Raw genomic sequence first — 19,137 nt, 5'->3', positions numbered from 1 at the left:
ACACAGCAGATCGCACACACAGCAGATCGCACACACAGCAGATCGCACACACAGCAGATCATACACACAGCAGGTCACACACACACACAGCAGGTCACACACACACACAGCAGGTCACACACACACACAGCAGGTCACACACACACACAGCAGGTCACACACACACACAGCAGGTCACACACACACACAGCAGGTCACACACACACACAGCAGATCACACACACACACAGCAGATCACACACACACACAGCAGATCGCACACACACAGCAGATCGCACACGCACAGCAGATCGCACACGCACAGCAGATCGCACACACACAGCAGATCGCACACACACAGCAGATCGCACACACACAGCAGATCGCACACACACAGCAGATCGCACACACACAGCAGATCGCACACACACAGCAGATCGCACACACACAGCAGATCGCACACACACAGCAGATCGCACACACACAGCAGATCGCACACACACACAGCAGGTCACACACACACACAGCAGGTCACACACACACACAGCAGGTCACACACACACACAGCAGGTCACACACACACACAGCAGGTCACACACACACACACAGCAGGTCACACACACACACAGCAGGTCACACACACACACAGCAGGTCACACACACACACAGCAGGTCACACACACACACAGCAGGTCACACACACACACAGCAGGTCACACACACACACAGCAGGTCACACACACACACAGCAGGTCACACACACACACAGCAGGTCACACACACACACAGCAGGTCACACACACACACAGCAGGTCACACACACACACAGCAGGTCACACACACACACAGCAGGTCACACACACACACAGCAGGTCACACACACACACACAGCAGGTCACACACACACACACGCACAGCAGGTCACACACACACACACACAGCAGGTCACACACACACACACACACAGCAGGTCACACACACACACACAGCAGGTCACACACACACACAGCAGGTCACACACACACACAGCAGGTCACACACACACACACACAGCAGGTCACACACACACACACAGCAGGTCACACACACACACACAGCAGATTACACACACAGCAGGTCACACACACACACACACAGCAGATTAACACACACAGCAGGTCACACACACAGCAGATCACACACACAGCAGATCACACACAGCAGATCACACACACAGCAGATCACACACACAGCAGATCACACACACAGCAGATCACACACACAGCAGATCACACACACAGCAGATTACACACACAGCAGATTACACACACAGCAGATTACACACACAGCAGATTACACACACAGCAGATTACACACACAGCAGATTACACACACAGCAGATTACACACACAGCAGATTACACACACAGCAGATTACACACACAGCAGATTACACACACAGCAGATTACACACACAGCAGATTACACACACAGCAGATTACACACACAGCAGATTACACACACAGCAGATTACACACACAGCAGATTACACACACAGCAGATTACACACACAGCAGATTACACACACAGCAGATTACACACACAGCAGATTACACACACAGCAGATCACAGATTCACACATCCGATCACAGATTCACACAGCCGATCACAGATTCACACAGCCGATCACAGATTCACACAGCGATCACAGATTCACACATCCGATCACAGATTCACAACATCCGATCACAGATTCACACATCCGATCACAGATTCACACATCCGATCACAGATTCACACATCCGATCACAGATTCACACATCCGATCACAGATTCACACATCCGATCACAGATTCACACATCCGATCACAGATTCACACATCCGATCACAGATTCACACATCCGATCACAGATTCACACATCCGATCACAGATTCACACAGCCGATCACAGATTCACACAGCCGATCACAGATTCACACAGCCGATCACAGATTCACACATCCGATCACAGATTCACACATCCGATCACAGATTCACACATCCGATCACAGATTCACACATCCGATCACAGATTCACACATCCGATCACAGATTCACACATCCGATCACAGATTCACACATCCGATCACAGATTCACACATCCGATCACAGATTCACACATCGATCACAGATTCACACATCCGATCACAGATTCACACATCCGATCACAGATTCACACATCCGATCACAGATTCACACATCCGATCACAGATTCACACATCCGATCACAGATTCACACATCCGATCACAGATTCACACAGCCGATCACAGATTCACACATCCGATCACAGATTCACACATCCGATCACAGATTCACACAGCCGATCGCAGACTCACACAGCCGATCGCAGACACACACAGCCGATCGCAGACACACACAGCCGATCGCAGACACACACAGCCGATCGCAGACACACACAGCCGATCGCAGACACACACAGCCGATCGCAGACACACACATCCGATCACACACATCCGATCACACACATCACATCCAGCACTTACGGCAGCAGGGAATGAGAGCAAGTCACGTGTCCAGCCCAGGTCCTGTTCGTCGCGCTGCACCGCACTGCCTCTCAGAATTCTCCCGGCGAGAAGAGATCGGTGTCACTGGATGAGGTGAGTGTGTATGCAATCCGATGTGTGTGCGATCCGATGTTTGTGTGTGTGTGTGTGTGATTTGATGTTTGTGTGCGATCTGACTGTGTGTGCGATCTGGTTTGTGTGTGTGTGTGTGTGATATCTGATTGTGTGTGTGTGTGTGTGTGAGCTGATGTGTGCGGGTGTGTGATCACTGCAGGTACTGCTGCTCGGCGACTGGTGAGTGTGATTGCCGGGTTGCCGCTGTGTATAATGAAGTGTCCTGCAGTATCTGTAACTTTTTAGCTGCACGGACACTTCATTATTGATCCGGGACTAGGGCTTATTTTTGGGGGAGGGCTTATATTTAAGCCTTTCTCCGAAAATGCTGAAAATCCCTGCTAGGGCTTATTTTTGGGGGAGGTCTTATTTTTGGAAAAACACGGTACGTACACCTATGGTAACAGGCACATTAATGTAAATCCACACGGAACATGTGTCCGTGTGGATTGTACGTGTTGCCCATATGCTCCATACAGCGGCATCTAATCCTAAAGTATCATTTTGCTGTTCTTCTGTTGTAATATCTGTTGGTTCCTCAGTTACATGAACAGCACTGTGGCTCCATCTCACACATACTGAATCCTAAATTTTCTTCTAGCTGTTGTTCATTACTCTCATTCATCAGTTTAATTGTACTTATGTTTGAAGCATTGTCCGTTACAATGGCAAGAACCTGCTCTTTTTTGAGTTTGTAATCTTGCAGAACTTTTTCCACTAAGGCCTGGAGAAACTGGCCGGTGTGATGAGCTTTACTATCTTTTACTGCCAGTGTCTTGCTAACAATTTCTTTCTTGTTACAACATATTGAACATGATGGCAAAATAGTTCAGTGAAATGCAGTGACTCTGGGCATCCAGCAAAGGCAATGGGTTTCAAGATAGGACATTCAGACACAGCGTTTTGTGAGGATCCTCGCAAAGATTGAGCATGTCAGTTTGTGGTGGCCTTTTTCTAATCTGCTTTTGCATTGAAAGCATTATTATGAGCTCAAAAACCCTTCAGGTGATGCGGTTTTTTAAAAAGCTAATCTGCTTTTGCAGCTGACAAACGTATCCTCAAAAAACGCAGCAAAATGCTGTGTGTGAATGTAGCCTTAAATCAGGAATAGAACAGACATTTATAGGACATTTCATAACTTTCCCAAATTCCTATGAAAAAATATTCAGCACATTCTGCATTGCACTACTGTCGCCAATTTATTATATATTTTAGGAGTCGGAGTCTGTGCATTTGATACCTACTCCACCAAAATGAGCTCCGACTACGACACCACAGCCCTGGTATGACAATCCCTCTCTCTCATTATTCTGGCATTTGGCAACTAGAAATAATTTTGGTCCTAAATGACCTAAAACGGGAAAGATTTATTCTGATTTCATGTCATATAGTGAGAAAAACTTGCAGATGTGTCTGTATAGAGAGCGGATCGAAAAACCTGCAGATGTGTCTGTAGAGAGCGGAGGGAAAAACCTGCAGATGTCTGTATAGAGAGCGGAGAGAAAAACCTGCAGATGTCTTTATAGGGAGTGGAGGGAAAAACCTGCAGATGTGTCTTTATAAATAGTGGATGGAAACTTCTGGTGTGAACTGTATGAGGGAGTTGTGGAGTCGGAATCGGTGAAATTGAGGAATCGGAGGTTTTTCTTACCGACTCCTCAGCCCTGGTGTGGAGGAAGTCCCTGTGGAAGTATCATACAGTGCTTGTGGGACACTTTTGTTGGCATTATACATTATGGGAGAAATGAAAGGGGAATCAATGGGCTTCATTAGGAGGAAAATTACTTTGTAAGGGCTGTAAAGTTGTGAGATAGATTCTTATATGACCCAGTTGAATATTAATTACATTTTTATTTTTTGGGGGAAGGGGTACCAATTAGAACTTCCGCTATGGGGTCTCTTGATTTCTATGTACGCCTCTGTCCACCTTCTTAAAGGGGTTATCCGGCTTATTTCGCCTTTTTTTTTTTTTTTTTGTAATTACACTATTGGGCTATATTAGGGCAGGTAAGTAGACAGTAACTACCTACCTGCCCTGCTGTCAGCCCCTCTCTCCCGGCTCACAGCGGTCATGTGACGGCTCCTGTCGTGATTTTGCTGCTTCTTGTGATGTCACGACGACAGGGGTGGGAGCTTATGTTCTGCCTTGTCGACGGGCATAACAGCCAAAGACATGTAGCCGCCCTGCTGGGCAGGTACAGTGTGTGGAGTCCCCTTCCCCCGCACCCTCCCACACATTCCTCACACCCTCCCCATACTCCGTACTCTCCCCTTCCACTGCTATGGGGCCTGTGAGCTGAGGGGAGAGGCCTAGCAGCAGCTACCGTGTGGTCGCCGCCAGCATCGAGCCCCCTGCTCAGTATTGCACGTTCAAATGTATCGGGATCACAAATGTTAATACATTTGAAAGCACAGATGACAGGCAGCACCTCGCTGCTTCTCATCACTGTCTCGCTGTCTGCTCTGACAGTTCAGGACAGCGGTGACGTCACTACTGTGCTGATATGTCCCGAGCACAGAGAGCGGGTGAACGTGGAGCAGCGGCGGGGACCGAGGAGAGGTAAATGTGTATTCCCTACACGGTGGGGGTGCAGAGCGTCATGTGGGGGGGTGCGGGGGTGCAGAGCCCGATGTGTGTGTGGGGTGCAGAGCCCGATGTGTGGGGGGGGTGCAGAGCCCGATGTTTGGGTTGGGTGCAGAGCCCGGTGTGTGGGTTGGGTGCAGAGCCCGGTGTGTGTGTGTGGGGGGTGCATAGCCCGCTGTGTGTGCTTGTGGGGTTGCAGAGCCCAATGTGTGCGCATGTGGGGGTGCATAGCCCGCTGTGTGTGCTTGTGGGGTTGCAGAGCCCAATGTGTGCGCGTGTGGGGGTGCAGAGCCCAATGTGTGCTCGTGTGGGGGTGCAGAGCCCAATGTGTGTGTGTATGGGGGTGCAGAGCCCAATGTGTGTGGGGGTGCAGAGCCTGATGTGTGCGCGTGTGAGGATGCAGAGCCTGATGTGTGTGCGTGTGGGGGTGCAGAGCCCAATGTGTGCGCGTGCGTGTGGGGGTGCAGAGCCAGATGTGTGTGGGGGTGGGGTGCAGAGCCCGATGTGTGTGAGTGCAGAGTCGTGTGTGTGTGTGTGTGTGGTACAGAGCCCGATGTGTGTGTGTGTGTGGGGGGGGGTGAAGAGCCCGGTGTGTGTGTATGTGGGGGTGCAGAGCTCGTGCGTGTGTGTGCGTGTGTGTGCGTGTGCGTGCGTGTGTGTGTGCAGAGCCTGGTGTATGTGTGGGGGGGTGCAGAGCCCGATATGGGTGTGGGGGGTACAGAGCCCGGTGTGTGTGTGTGGGGGGGGGGGTGCAGAGCCCGGTGTGTGTGTATGTGTGTGGGGGGGGTGCAGAGCCCTGTGTGTGTGTGTGTGTGTGTGTGTGTGTGTGTGTGTGTGGTGCAGAGCCCGGTGTGTGTGTGTGTGTGTGTGTGTGGTGCAGAGCCCGGTGTGTGTGTGTGTGGTGCAGAGCCCGGTGTGTGTGTGTGTGTGTGTGTGTGTGTGTGTGTGGGGGGGGGGGTGCAGAGCCCGGTGTGTGTGTGTGTGTGTGTGTGTGTGTGTGTGTGGCGGGTGCAGAGCACGATGTGTTGTGTGTGTGTGTGTGTGTGTGTGTGTGTGTGTGAGCGTGCAGAGCCCTGTGTGGGGGGGGGTGCAGAGCCCGATATGGAGCTGTTATTTCCAATGCTTGAGTGATAACAGGTCAGTGCTGGGCCGAATACTGACAGCTAAGGCTATATCCACACTTCTGTTGTTTTGCATCCGTCACAATCAGTTGTGTGACTGATGCAACGGATGTGTTGCAGATAGTGGCAAAGTGACTGCTGCAAAACATCGATTTGTTTTTTTTTACTGTTTAACCAGTGGCCGGCTATTATGAACGATCAGCTGATCGCTCACAGTAGCCGGTCGCCGTTCACAGAAGGCGGCTGCCGGGTGATCAGCTGATTGCTCACAGAAAGCGGCTGCCGGGTGATCAGCTGATCGCTCACAGAAGCCGGCTGCCGGGTGATCAGCTGATCGCTCACAGAAACCGGCTGCTGGGTGATCAGCTGATCGCTCACAGAAGGCGGCTGCCGGGTGATCCGCTGATCGCTCACAGAAGGCGGCTGCCGGGTGATCAGCTGATCGCTCACAGAAGGCGGCTGCCGGGTGATCAGCTGATCGTTCGGCCGCCGAGATAGAGACATTGATTTGAATAATTAAACACAATTTGATTTGACCATGCGCAGTGAAATCAAAAGGATTCTGCTGCTCAAAAAACTTTACATGCTGCGTTCCTGCCGCCCGACGGTCAGTCATTCCACGACTGATCAGTCGCGCGGCGGATGCAACGCAATGGCATCAGTCACAATCCGCCGCTCATACAAGTTTATGGGAAACAACGGAATCCGCCAAACGGATTGCATTGTTTATCAGAGCGGCGGATTGTGATGGATACTAAATAGCAGAAAAGTGAACATAGCCTAATGAGTGTGCAGAGGGTGGGAAGAGGGCGGGGCTGGACAGTGAGGCCGGGTGGGGCCAGCTCTGACTGTGAGGTTCGGCATAGGAAGTTTTCATGTTTGGTTGAGCTGAAGGTAAATAACCTGTCTGCAGAGAATGAAAGGATAATTCAAGAGGAACAACAGTTAGAAAAGAAAAAAAAATGTAGGGGTGATTTAGGCTACATGCGCACGCTGCAGTTTTGCCGCGTTTTTTGGTGCAGTTTTGTTGTCAGAACTTTTTGACATCTGACTTCCCAGCAAAGTCTATGAGAAGTCAGATTTGTAATGTGCACCTTGCAGTTTATATGTCAGTGTTTTTTTTTTGTCAAAAGTTTGTGACAAAAAAGACGCAGCATGTTCATTCTTTCTTGCGTTTGTTTTTGTCAACATTTTGTCACCCGTTGAAATTAATGAGGGCATCAAAAAGGCAAAAAAAATGCATGCGATCAAACTGGTGCGTTTTGCATGCGTTTTACCTGCGGTTTTGTCAACAGAAATGCAGCTCACCAACTTAGTTCCAGAATGACAAAATCAATGCTGGATAGTGATGAGCGAGTACTAAAATGCTCGTGAGCTCGAGGCTCGGGCCGAGCATATTAAAATACTCGTGTACTCGGCCCGAGCACCGAGCCCAATGTTATCCTATGGGAGACCCGAGTATTATTCTGAAATGACCCCGGCAGCATGTAGAAACCATAAAACTGTAAATTAAACAAAAAAACGTGCGTGTGTGTGTAAGCGTGCATATATATATACACGTGGAGTGGAGTGCGGGAGGGGCCGTAGCCGAGCGGGGAAGTGTCGGGCTAAAGGCACGGTCATGCTGTGAGGGCCGGCCAATCACTGCAATTCCACAAGTAACAGGGCTGTGGCATTGCGGTCTGCCAGCCAATCCCTGCATGAGGGATGGCTGTAAAAAGAGCGCCAACATGAAGACCACGAGTACAGCATGAGTATCGCGAAATTACTCGGTCCCCGCCGAGTAGCCCGAGTACAGTGATACTCGTGCGAGTACCGAGTAGTGACAAGCATACTCGCTCAACACTAATGCTGGAGTGAATTTGACATGTCGGTGCCAGTGTTGGTTTCTCTGTCTCTCTTGCGCTCTCTCTCTTTCTCCCCAAGCAGAACATACTCACTGATCACGTCTGTCACACTGCTCCCCCGCCTCTCCTCTTCTTTCGGACCCACTCATTAGCCTCATACATATTGACCCCTCCCCCGTCTGTGATTGGTTGCAGTCAGAGAGTCAAGCAACCAATCACAGCCGCGGTGAACGTGTCTACATCGTACAGCACTGAAGAGAGTCGCTCTATCAGTGGTGGAGGACTCGAACTGTGACAGCAAACACCTGATTGATGGCACCGCTGACACTCAGGTGGTTTACTGTGACAGCTGGAGGACATCAGGCTTGAACCGCAGTGAACCCGTGATGTCATTGCTGCAACACCCGCCGTACTGCGGGAGCTGTAGCTGTGATGTCAGGGATTCACCCTAGTTCATTCTGATCGCTGCAGCTCTGTCCACACTCACAGCTGGCAGCCATGCTGTATGACCGCTGGCTGTGACAGGACAGGGATGTAGCAGAGCTGGAAGCGTCGTGGGACCTCGTGTGGATTACTTCGAATTCCATGATAAATTGTAGTACGGATCATGTGGTCTATTTGAGCTCCTGTGTAGCTTGCCGATTGCAATACATTGGTAGCATTTCGCGTCCCTTAAGGAACAGAATCTCCGAACATGCGTATGACGCAAATAATGTGACAACCAGGAGTTTGTCTGGAGTGTCTCAACACTTTCGGGATGTACACGCAGGGGATTTGAAGGATATGAAGGTAAATGCAATAGAAAGAGTAAAATTACCTAAAAGGGGGGGTGATTTAAAGAGGCTGTTGCTACACAGGGAGATCAAGTGGATTTTTTTGATGGGGACTAGATCCCCCATGGGCTTGAATAGGAGGAATGATGTATTATATGCATATTGAATTGGGGATGTGCCTTTAAATTTAAAATATATGTTTCCTCTTGTGGTTTCATATTATGGTGGATATGTTTAAAGGAATATGAATATTGTATGGATCAGTTTTTATAGTCTCTCTTCTTATAGGAAAAAAAAAGGGATTTCTTTAAAAATCATAAAAATTCATTAAGAATCTTTAAAATCTTTGAAATATCTATAATGAAGAAAAATGATAAGGAAAAAATGCTTTGAATATTTAAATGTAGTTTTTCCGAAGTGCTACATATGGAGGGTTAATGGGAGTTTTTTTCTGCACCTTTCACTGGTTAATTTTGTCCATGTCCGGGTTTCAGCCCCTTTTTAATGAGTTTTTTTTTCTCAAAAGAGTTAGAGACAGATTAAGAACTAGTTGTTCGAAACGTGTCCTCTTGTGGGGCAGTTTGAATCTTAATATGGACTTTTTTAATATGGATTTATAAATAAAAGTTATATTTTTTTAATGAAGACATTTTTCCATGGACTTGATTGCTGGAATTCCTTTCAAATTTATGAGAAGTAGGAAGGAGAGGGAAAGGGAGTGATCCAGCACAATTCCTCCTTAGTTTAAAACATTAGGATCTTTATTGAAACTTCTTTAAAATCATGGTGAAGACCGAAAACTGGCATAGTAAGGGCGTAATTCATGAGGTGAGCTGAAGACTTTTTTCGTTCTTTCAAATTTATGCCATGAGTTCTGCTACCTTCCTTTTCCCTGCACGGTCCTGGATAAGCGGTCTCCCATGAAAAACAGGTGAGCTGGACAAAAGGCTTGTTTTGTTGTTCTGGCAGCCATGCTGTATGACCGCTGGCTGTGACAGGACAGGGATGTAGCAGAGCTGGAAGCGTCGTGGGACCTCGTGTGGATTACTTTGGACCTCGAGGGGTGTTTTGGGGGTTAATATAGTAGTGAAAGAAGGGGCTTTTTATTTTATTTTAAATAAAGGATTTTTTTGGCTGTTTTGATGTGATGTGGGGTGTCTCATAGACGCATAACATCACTAACCTAGGGCTTAGTGGCAGCTATGGTCTGCCATTAACCACTTATTACCCCGATAGCCACCGCACCAGGGCAACTGGAAGAGCCAGGTCCAGCGCCAGAATTGGCACATCTTATGGATATGCCACTTCTAGGGCGGCTGTGAGCTGCTATTGTTAGGCTGCAATGGGCCAAATAACGATGGCTCTTTCAACCCTAATAATATCAGCCCCCAGTTTTCTGCTGCACTTTTGCTGGTATTCGAAAAAAAAGGGGATCCCACGTCACTTTTTTTTTTTAATAAATCAAATAATTAAAACCGTGTGGGATCTCCTCTATTTTTCATAACTAGCCAAGGTACAGCAGACAGCTGAGGGTTGCAGCTGCTGCTGTTCCTGTACTGGATATGTAAAATGGGGGGACCCTATGTTATTTTTTTACCCCCAGCCCCTCCAACAAAAAAAAAGAGGTAACCAAGCTGGCTATCCCTCTATCAAGCTATTGTTATTTCTTTCTATGTTTTCTTTCTGTTCTTTCTTATTATCTAATCTGTATGTTCTTATTATCTATCTATCTATCTATCTATCCATCTAGCTATTCTTTCTATTTTTTACTATCATGTTTTCTAGCTATCTATCTATTATCCTTTCCTATCATATTTCATTTCTCCTTCAAAAAAACGCAATGACAAAAAACGCACTAAAAAACGCACCAACATTACAAGCGTTTTTGGGACATTTCCAGGCTCACTCTGACAAGGTGCAGTTTTGGTTGCAGTTTGTGTTCAGAAAAAAACGACAGCGTGCGCATGTAGCCTTATATGACAATACAGCACAGAATAGCTTACAAAAAATGTTTGTTTATGTCGGACAACTCCTTTAAAGAAAAAAAAAAATTGAATAAAACTAATGTACCTCAAAAAGAAAGCTTTCAAAAATACAACATTGTTGACTAAAACAATTCTAAAATGGAAAAATAAGCATTAGGGCGTCCAAATTGTGAAGACAAAACAATGAAGGAAATCCCAATGTCATAATGTACCACACTAAGTGGATCCTGCCACGTCTGCGTCTATCCCTGCTGAACTGACTCTGGGGCAGCACGGGGGATATAGGAGGGGTAAAGGCCATGCATCGATTGGTCTCTGGGGCCTTACGGCTCTGGTAGCAGAAGCATCCATCTAGAACCTTCCACATGACTTTTCCTTTTGTCCCTGACTTTTACATTATTTATTTTACAGCTTTGAAATTCAGGGAAAAGATATGCAGAACGCTGCAGACACAATGGAAAAAGGAGAAATGGATGTGCGGGGTGATGAACGGAGTAGAGACCTTTCCACAGGTAACCCTCCTCAGTGAAGAGTCACCATTAAATAACAAGAAGAGTCACATTCCCAGCTGCAAGGAGAAAATATAGTTACATTCTCCCTGCTGCCGCTCGTATACAGTCACCGATGCACTGCGGGAAACAGTAACACTTACCGCTCACAGGCTGTCAGCCAAGGAACAAGAGGGTTGATTACTGTGCACCCACTATCTAGTAAGTGGTGACTGTTACAGCCTCTCCCACTGTGCTGGTGACTGGAAGTGAGCAGCTGCTGGGAGAATGTAACTGCATTTTCTCCTTGCAGGCACTGTGTCATAATCTCTCCGCTGTCTTGGGCGCAGTGAGTGACAATTTTGCCTCTCTATGGAATTCGGGCCGTGCCAAGCTGGTAGTTTGTTGAGCGACAGATCAACTGTCCAATCTGAAACTGGGAGGTGCTTGGTTTCTTCAGGGGTTCCCTGTTCTGAGTGATTGATCAGTTACTTAGCTGAGTAGTTAGTCCCGAAACCAGGGTATAACGGAGGTGTAACTGGAGAAGAGACCCCCGAAACTGGCCATCAGACTAGGTTCCTTGTGCTGTCCCTTATCCCAGGGGTAGGCTTGATGGTATCCAGGTCTGGAGCACCAGTGTAACACTACCTCCTGTCCAAACCCTGATCTAACACCCCTTCTCCCCCCATTGGGAGTGGAGATGCAAACCCCACAAAGGATCACCACAAAGACCGGAATCACAGCATAAACTGAAGGTATCATCTGCAGTAACCAGTAGAATCTCAAACCTTAAATAGGGAGAACACAGCTCAATAGAAATTAGCCCCCTGAGTCTCAAGCAGCCACAAACCACTCCACAGGACTGGAAAACAGTGTAAAAGACTCAGCTAAGGCTGAGCAACACATTTCAGGTTGCCTGTGAACAGAGTTCGACGCCACCGCAGCTCCCTGCGAATGTGAGCCTCGGTTATCTGAGCTGTGTTATGATCTATAGCTGCCAGACCTTGGACCTCCTCTGACCATCCATTTGCCCATATCCGCTATCCTCCTGATATTCTGACCCCAGAGCTGACTACGCCTTTGTCTTGCCCCTTAGTTCACGGCATGTTCTCTTTGTATCTGACCCCGGAACATTTGATAACCCTGCCTCACGACCAGGGTGGATTTGATTTAAATCACTAGTCAGTAAGGCTTGATTTAAATCAGTGATTTAAATTAAAGTTTCTACCTAAACTAGTTCTTGCTACTTTAACATGCAAGTAGATGAAGATTTTTAGAATCACTTTTTATGTTACTTTTTTCATATTTGGACACCACTGTTCTGTTGTACTTAGGAAGGAGAAAAATAATCCTGACCTTAATAACAATTTAAATAGATTTATTCAACTGAAACAATAACCACATTACAGCATCAGGCTAGTTTCACACTTGCATTGAACGGTATCCGTTGCATTGCGTTGTGTAACGGATGCCATGGATGTGTTGCATATAGTGGCACAACGGATGCTGCAAAACAACGCAATTCGTTTTTGATTTTTTTTTTTTTACTTACACTTTTACCAGCGGCAGACTATTATGAACGATCAGCTGATCGCTCCCTGCAGTCGGCCTCCGGGTGATCAGCTGATCGCTCCCTGCAGCCGGCCGCCGGATGATCAGCTGATCGCTCCCTGCAGCCGACCGCCGGGTGATCAGCTGAGCACTGTCACTTGCCGGCCGCCGGGTGATCAGCTGATCGCTCCCTGCAGCCAACCGCCGCGTGATCAGCTGAGCGCTGTCACTTGCCGGCGCCCGGGCATGCCGGCGGGCGCTCAGCTGAACGTTCGGCCACCACGAGCCAAAATAAAGTTTGATTTAAAAAAAAAAAAAAAAGAGCATGCGCAGTGAAATCCAGAGGATTCCGCTGCTCAAAATAACGTTACATGCTGCGTTCCTCCCGCTGGGCGGAAGCAACGGAGCGTCGCCCAGCTGAAGCAACGCAGGTCCTTTTGGTACAATCCGTCAACCATACAAGTCTATGGGAAACACCGGAATCCGTTAACGGATTCCGCTGTTTTCCAAAAGGGCGGATTGTAACGGAAGGAAAACAACGCAAGTGTGAAAGTACCCTAAGTTATTTGCTTAAACAAACATCCATGTTTGTTAACTAATTTGGCTAAACAAAATATATATATATTTTAAGAAACTTAGACTGTCAGCCCAGCCGACACATGAAAAACTTAAATACTACTGTCCCTGCTGTCCTCTGTAGCTCACTTGTTGTCATCATCTTCATCATCATCTTCTTCTTTGTTCCTATTCATAATCTGGAAAAGAAAAACAAGCTTTCCTGCTTTATTGGGTCCCAACCGATTTCTCAATTTAGAATGAATGAGTCCAAAGGAAGAGAATATTCTTTCAACGCCTGCAGAAGAAGCTACTGCTGTTAAAAGTGAAATCGTTACTTGAACAGTCTCTAAATCCAAGCGCTTAAGTGACTTCCACCAGTTTACTGGTGTGACCTTCCTTAAAATATCTTCAGCAAACATATATTTCTTGAATGGTTCCCCCTTACCTCTGAAGTTTATTATAGTTGGCATTAAAGATGGATGATTGCTGGATACCCATGTCATAGCTAACTCCTCTTCCTCAGCACTTAGGTTTTGACCCTGATATTGGATATTGACAATATTTGCCAAAAAATGAGCTGGAGTCAGTGCTTGTCCCATTCGTTTGTTTACTGCTTGTAATTTAATTCTGTCCATGTGTAGTTCTGTTTTTAAGTGTTCACTCAGTTCCTTCCAAATTTCAACAGAATCTGCAATAAAACAGCTATTTTTCTGTATTTTGTTTAAAGCTTGAGAGATGAGTTTCAGGAAGCTCAGCATATGTTCAACATTTCTCTTAAGCCCAATGTTGAGGATTTTGGCCGTGACAGTGCCATCTATTTTATCTCGATTTTCTTCACAAAGTGTCATCAGAATAGGCCAGTTTTTGATATACTGCTCAAAACAGTCCACCACAGAGTTCCATCTAACATCTTGTGGGAGCGTTAGCTTGGTTCCACCCATCCTTTTCAGAGCTGCTGCAGCAAAATGATTATTACGGAAGTATTTAGCAATTTCAACAACATTAGCCTTTATTTCTGGAACACTTAAGTCTTTGGCTAAGAGGTGCAGCAAATGAGAACTGCAGCCATATGTTATTAGCAGCTTTATATTCCCTCCCTGCTCTTCTAAATCTCTTCTCATCTTGGATACGTTTGCAGCATTGTCAATGACCAAACTGCGTACTAGACATTTGAATTTTTGTTCACATGTCGTTATAGCTTTTACTGCCACTTCTTGTAAGTATTCTGCTGTGTGTGCATTTCCTGACGTATCAGTTGTTTGTGCAAGGAAGACTTTACCTTCTTCTGTTGTTATACAAGCACATACAATAGGATCATTGTGGACATTACTCCACCCATCAATACTTAGGTTAACAATTTTACCCTCCAGAGCTGTTGCACATTGCTCCATTTCTCTGTCATACACTTGATCCAGCAGTTTCCCTGCAACATCAGCTCTGCTGGGTGGACTGTATCCTGGTCTCAGTGACTGAACCATATTAATGAAATGTGGGTTCTCAGTCAGACGGAAAGAAGAGTTCGTTGCATAAATAAACTGGGCAATTTTTTCATCAATCAACTCTTTTTCTAATCTGCTAGTTCTTATCACAATGGTGGTTCCAGGAGGTAAAGGTTTTTTTCTTCCTTTTGGGTGATGGTGATATGTGGCTGTGGGTGTCTGATGATGCTGCTGCTGCTGCTAATGAAGCACTATCCTGGATGGATAACTCTGAAACTGTAGTACAGGATGATGGTGATCTTGGAGGTGGATAGTTTCCAGAATCCATGAATTCCCCTAAACAAAAAAAGTCAATGCTGTTATTTTATTGTTTATTATACAATTTCTGCTTATTGTACACAACACATCACTGCCCCTGCCCCAAAAGGAATATTTGTTTTTCTTCATAACTGTACCAAATGACAGCAACATGCAGTAATAATAAGAAATATAATTTTTCTCACACATGACAGTTCAGTCTTTAGAAATAGGATTCAATAAAAATGTTTACCAACCTGAAGATCCTGCCTGTTCAGAAGTGTTTCTTTGGTCATCTTCATCACCGCACTTCTCATGATGTTGCCTCATTCGTGCCGCCAGGCCTTGCATCTCTTTGTTGCATCGTTTGCATTTTGCACGCATGCCTGCCTTACCGATAGGCGAAGGAGCTTCATTAAAATATTCCCAAACTGGGTCTCTTTTACGGCCTGCTGCCATTATAAGGAAAGAATGTAATAAACCTCAGATCGTACACACAAACAGATCCAGACTTGTCTGTCTGTGGCTATGCTGCAGTATTGTGCTCAAAGTTTCACTTTCATTTTGTTGTCTGCTTGCCCTTCCTCCTCCTCACACTTAGATTCACATTCTTCTTGTGTTGTGCAGATCTATTCCACTCCAAACAATCAAAAACATATTTTCTAACTTCTTGGACTTGGCACTGAAGGGGTTGATTCTGTATTCATAGGTTTGTAGAACAATAGGATTAAGGTCTTTTTCTCAACTCTGTTCATGTTGTAATATTTTTGCCGTGAAGAAGAGGCTGGGACCTCTGCGGAGTCAAATTCAGTTTTGAGAACTGCGTAAGTAAAGCGAGCGTCTGTGATAATATAGGAGAGAAACTGCCCACTAATCCTACAGAAACCTCTGGAAGAGCATGGCATTGTGAATGTTACACATATACAGCCTTTATTCTACTGAGTTAAACAACTCAGCTTTATCTCATGATGGAAGAACCTTTGGATGGTAAAATATTTTCCTCAAAAAGCAGTTTATTGAAAAAAATCCGATTTAAATCAAAAAAATCCGATTTAAATCAAAAAAATCCGATTTTTTTTTTTGATTTTTTTTTTTTAAAAAAACATTGCTTTTTATCCACCCTGCTCACGACTTGTCCGTGCAGTGACTTGCATCACACACTGTTACAATAAACCAAATAGATATGAATTAAATGCTAGGTACTCAGATTACCACTATATCTGCAGGTAAATGGTGTTTTTGTAGCTGCCAGGTTTTTTTTAACCCTTTTTCGATATGTAACGTATTATTACATCCTATTGGCTTCTTGTGGGCTCAAAAGCCGAGTCTCCATTATTGCCAGCAGATGATGTCTGAGTTATTCAGTGGAGGTAAGCTTCATCCACTGCTGTTAACTTCTCAATCTTTGACATCAGCATTCGCAACTCGCAGACTATGGGGTACAACGTTCCAGATATCCAACGCCCCCAGCATCGTTATCGTTGGGTGCAAATGGGTCGCCATAATAGCTGGGGGTATGCTAAAGACCCCTTTCCCTTTTATAGGAGTACTCTTATGATCTCCACACCTCTAGATACATTCCTTCAGTGGTGTAGATTTCAAAATGAGATTTGTGGGGTGTGATTCCACTGTTTAGGCACATCAAGGGCTTTACAAACGTGACATGGCATCCTCTATTTCAGCCAATTCTGTTCTCCAAAAGTCAAATGGTGCTCCTTCCCTTCCGAGTCCTAGGGTATTGGCGTACACACGAGAAATTGCACAACAGAATAATATGGTCCATTTTCTCATCTTACCCTTGGGAAAATTAAAATGTGTGGTTAAAGCAACACTTTTGTGGGAAAAATAAAAATCTTTATTTTTTTCCTTCCACATTGCTTTAATTTTTGTGACGCATTACTGCTGTAGGAATATTACAAAAAATAGATAAATGCATAGCTAATGTGAACAATGAGTAAAAAGACTGTCATTGCATTACTGCTTTAGAGATATTTGCAAAGAGAGATTCTTAGTTTATGTATTGGCCAATCCATGTAAGCCCGATAACCTCGACAAGGTGATCTCATGATATTGGAAACCTAACCTTAAATGCCTCTCTGTGTGATTAAAAATCTGCATGTCTGAGCAGATAGGTTCCTGGCTAAATAAGATGGTGGACACACTCTGGCTATAGGGCAGAGTGCTTGCTCAGGTTCTTGTCAAGGTTATCGGGCTCACATGGATTGGTCAATACTTAAGCTAAGAATCTCACTTCACAAATATCTCTAAAGCAGTAATGCAATGCCTATATCGTTTTACTCATTTTTCTCATTACCTATGTATTAATCCTTTTTTTCTAATATTTCTACAGCAGTAATGCTATGCCAAAGTATCCTTATATTATTGAGTGCCACTGGATATGCTTTTATAGATATGTTTTATTGAATGTCGTTTGAGCACTTCGAAGGGTGCAGTTTTTAAAATGTCATATTGGGTGTTTTCTGTCACATAAGCCTTTTAAAGTAGAACACTACACTTTGGAATTTATATGGATTTATGTGTGTCTGTGTATGTTTGAGGGTATATTATTAAAAGCTTATAACTTCAATTTTATTTATGGCAGATGACGGTACCAGGAGTTCAACACAGAAAGCTAAGCGAAGTGAAAGTCATAAAGGAGAGAAGCCATATTCATGTTCAAAATGTGATAAATGTTTTGCTAAGAAATCAAATCTCATTAGACATGAGAGAATTCACACAAGAGTGAGGCCATATTCATGTGCAGAATGTGGAAAATGTTTTGCTCTGAAAGCACATCTTATTAGACATAATAGAATTCACACAGGAGTGAAGCCATATTCCTGTTCAGAATGTGAGAAATGTTTTGCTCAGAAATCAGATCTCATTACACATGTGAGAATTCACACAGGAGTGAAGCCATATTCATGTTCAGAATGTGAGAGATGTTTTGCTCGTAATGCTCATCTCATTACACATGTGAGAATTCACACAGGAGTGAAGCCATATTCATGTTCAGAATGTGGGAAATGTTTTGATTGGAAATCAGATCTCATTACACATGTGAGAATTCACACAGGAGTGAAGCCATATTCATGTTCAGAATGTGAGAGATGTTTTGCTCGTAATTCTCATCTCATTACACATGTGAGAATTCACACAGGAGAGAAGCCATATTCATGTTCAAAATGTGGGAAATGTTTTGCTCAGAAATCACATCTTATTAGACATGAGAATATTCACACAGGAGTGAAGCCATAGTCCTGAATAGAATGTCTGTTTTAGTAAATATTAATAGACTTTTACTATCTGTTAATAAAGAGTTCATTTTATGTCATTACGGTTGTGTACTTTTTATGATGGATTATTTACAAACTATTCATCTTTTTACACTTTTTTTAAAATTTTTGATGAAGAGGGAAAAAACTTTTTTTTTTTTTTGTTATAGCCAAGTTGTACGCTTTATTCATCCATTTGTGTGTTGCTTGAATGAGAGCAGAATTCATTTTGTTAAATCTACACTTCATTTTGTCTTTGGGTAAGAGCCTGTACAGTCATGGCCAAAAGTTTTGAGAATGCTACAAATATTAATTTTTACAAAGTCTACTGCTTAAGTTTTTCTAATGGCAATTTGCATATACTCCAGAATGTCATAAAGAGTGATCAGCTTAACAGCAACTACTTGCAAAGTCAATATTGGCTAAGAAAATGAACTTTAACCCCCAAAACACATTTCAACATCATTGCATTCCTGCCTGAGACCCGCAACACACATCTGTGTAATTTGTACGTGTGCAGTACGTATTTGCACGTACCGGAGACACGCACACACGGAGACCCATGTTAATCAATGGTAGATG

General features: G+C 44.8%; 1 protein-coding gene across 1 annotated transcript in view; it reads left to right on the top strand.

Annotated features, from left to right (window-relative positions):
• Positions 1 to 18,550, top strand: part of LOC142260511 (uncharacterized) — a 40,411-nt gene extending 21,861 nt beyond the window's left edge. The window contains exons 2-3 of the mRNA XM_075331960.1: positions 11,359 to 11,459; positions 17,883 to 18,550. Of these exons, the coding sequence (XP_075188075.1) occupies positions 11,381 to 11,459; positions 17,883 to 18,538 (735 nt within the window). The 5' untranslated portion in view covers positions 11,359 to 11,380 and the 3' untranslated portion in view covers positions 18,539 to 18,550. The remainder of the gene's footprint in view (positions 1 to 11,358; positions 11,460 to 17,882) is intronic.
• Positions 18,551 to 19,137: the final 587 nt, after the last annotated feature.

The sequence above is a fragment of the Anomaloglossus baeobatrachus genome, unplaced genomic scaffold, assembly GCF_048569485.1.
Source record: "Anomaloglossus baeobatrachus isolate aAnoBae1 unplaced genomic scaffold, aAnoBae1.hap1 Scaffold_117, whole genome shotgun sequence".
In the NCBI taxonomy this organism is placed as follows: domain Eukaryota; kingdom Metazoa; phylum Chordata; class Amphibia; order Anura; family Aromobatidae; genus Anomaloglossus; species Anomaloglossus baeobatrachus.
This window is presented reverse-complemented; position numbering and strand designations above follow the sequence as displayed.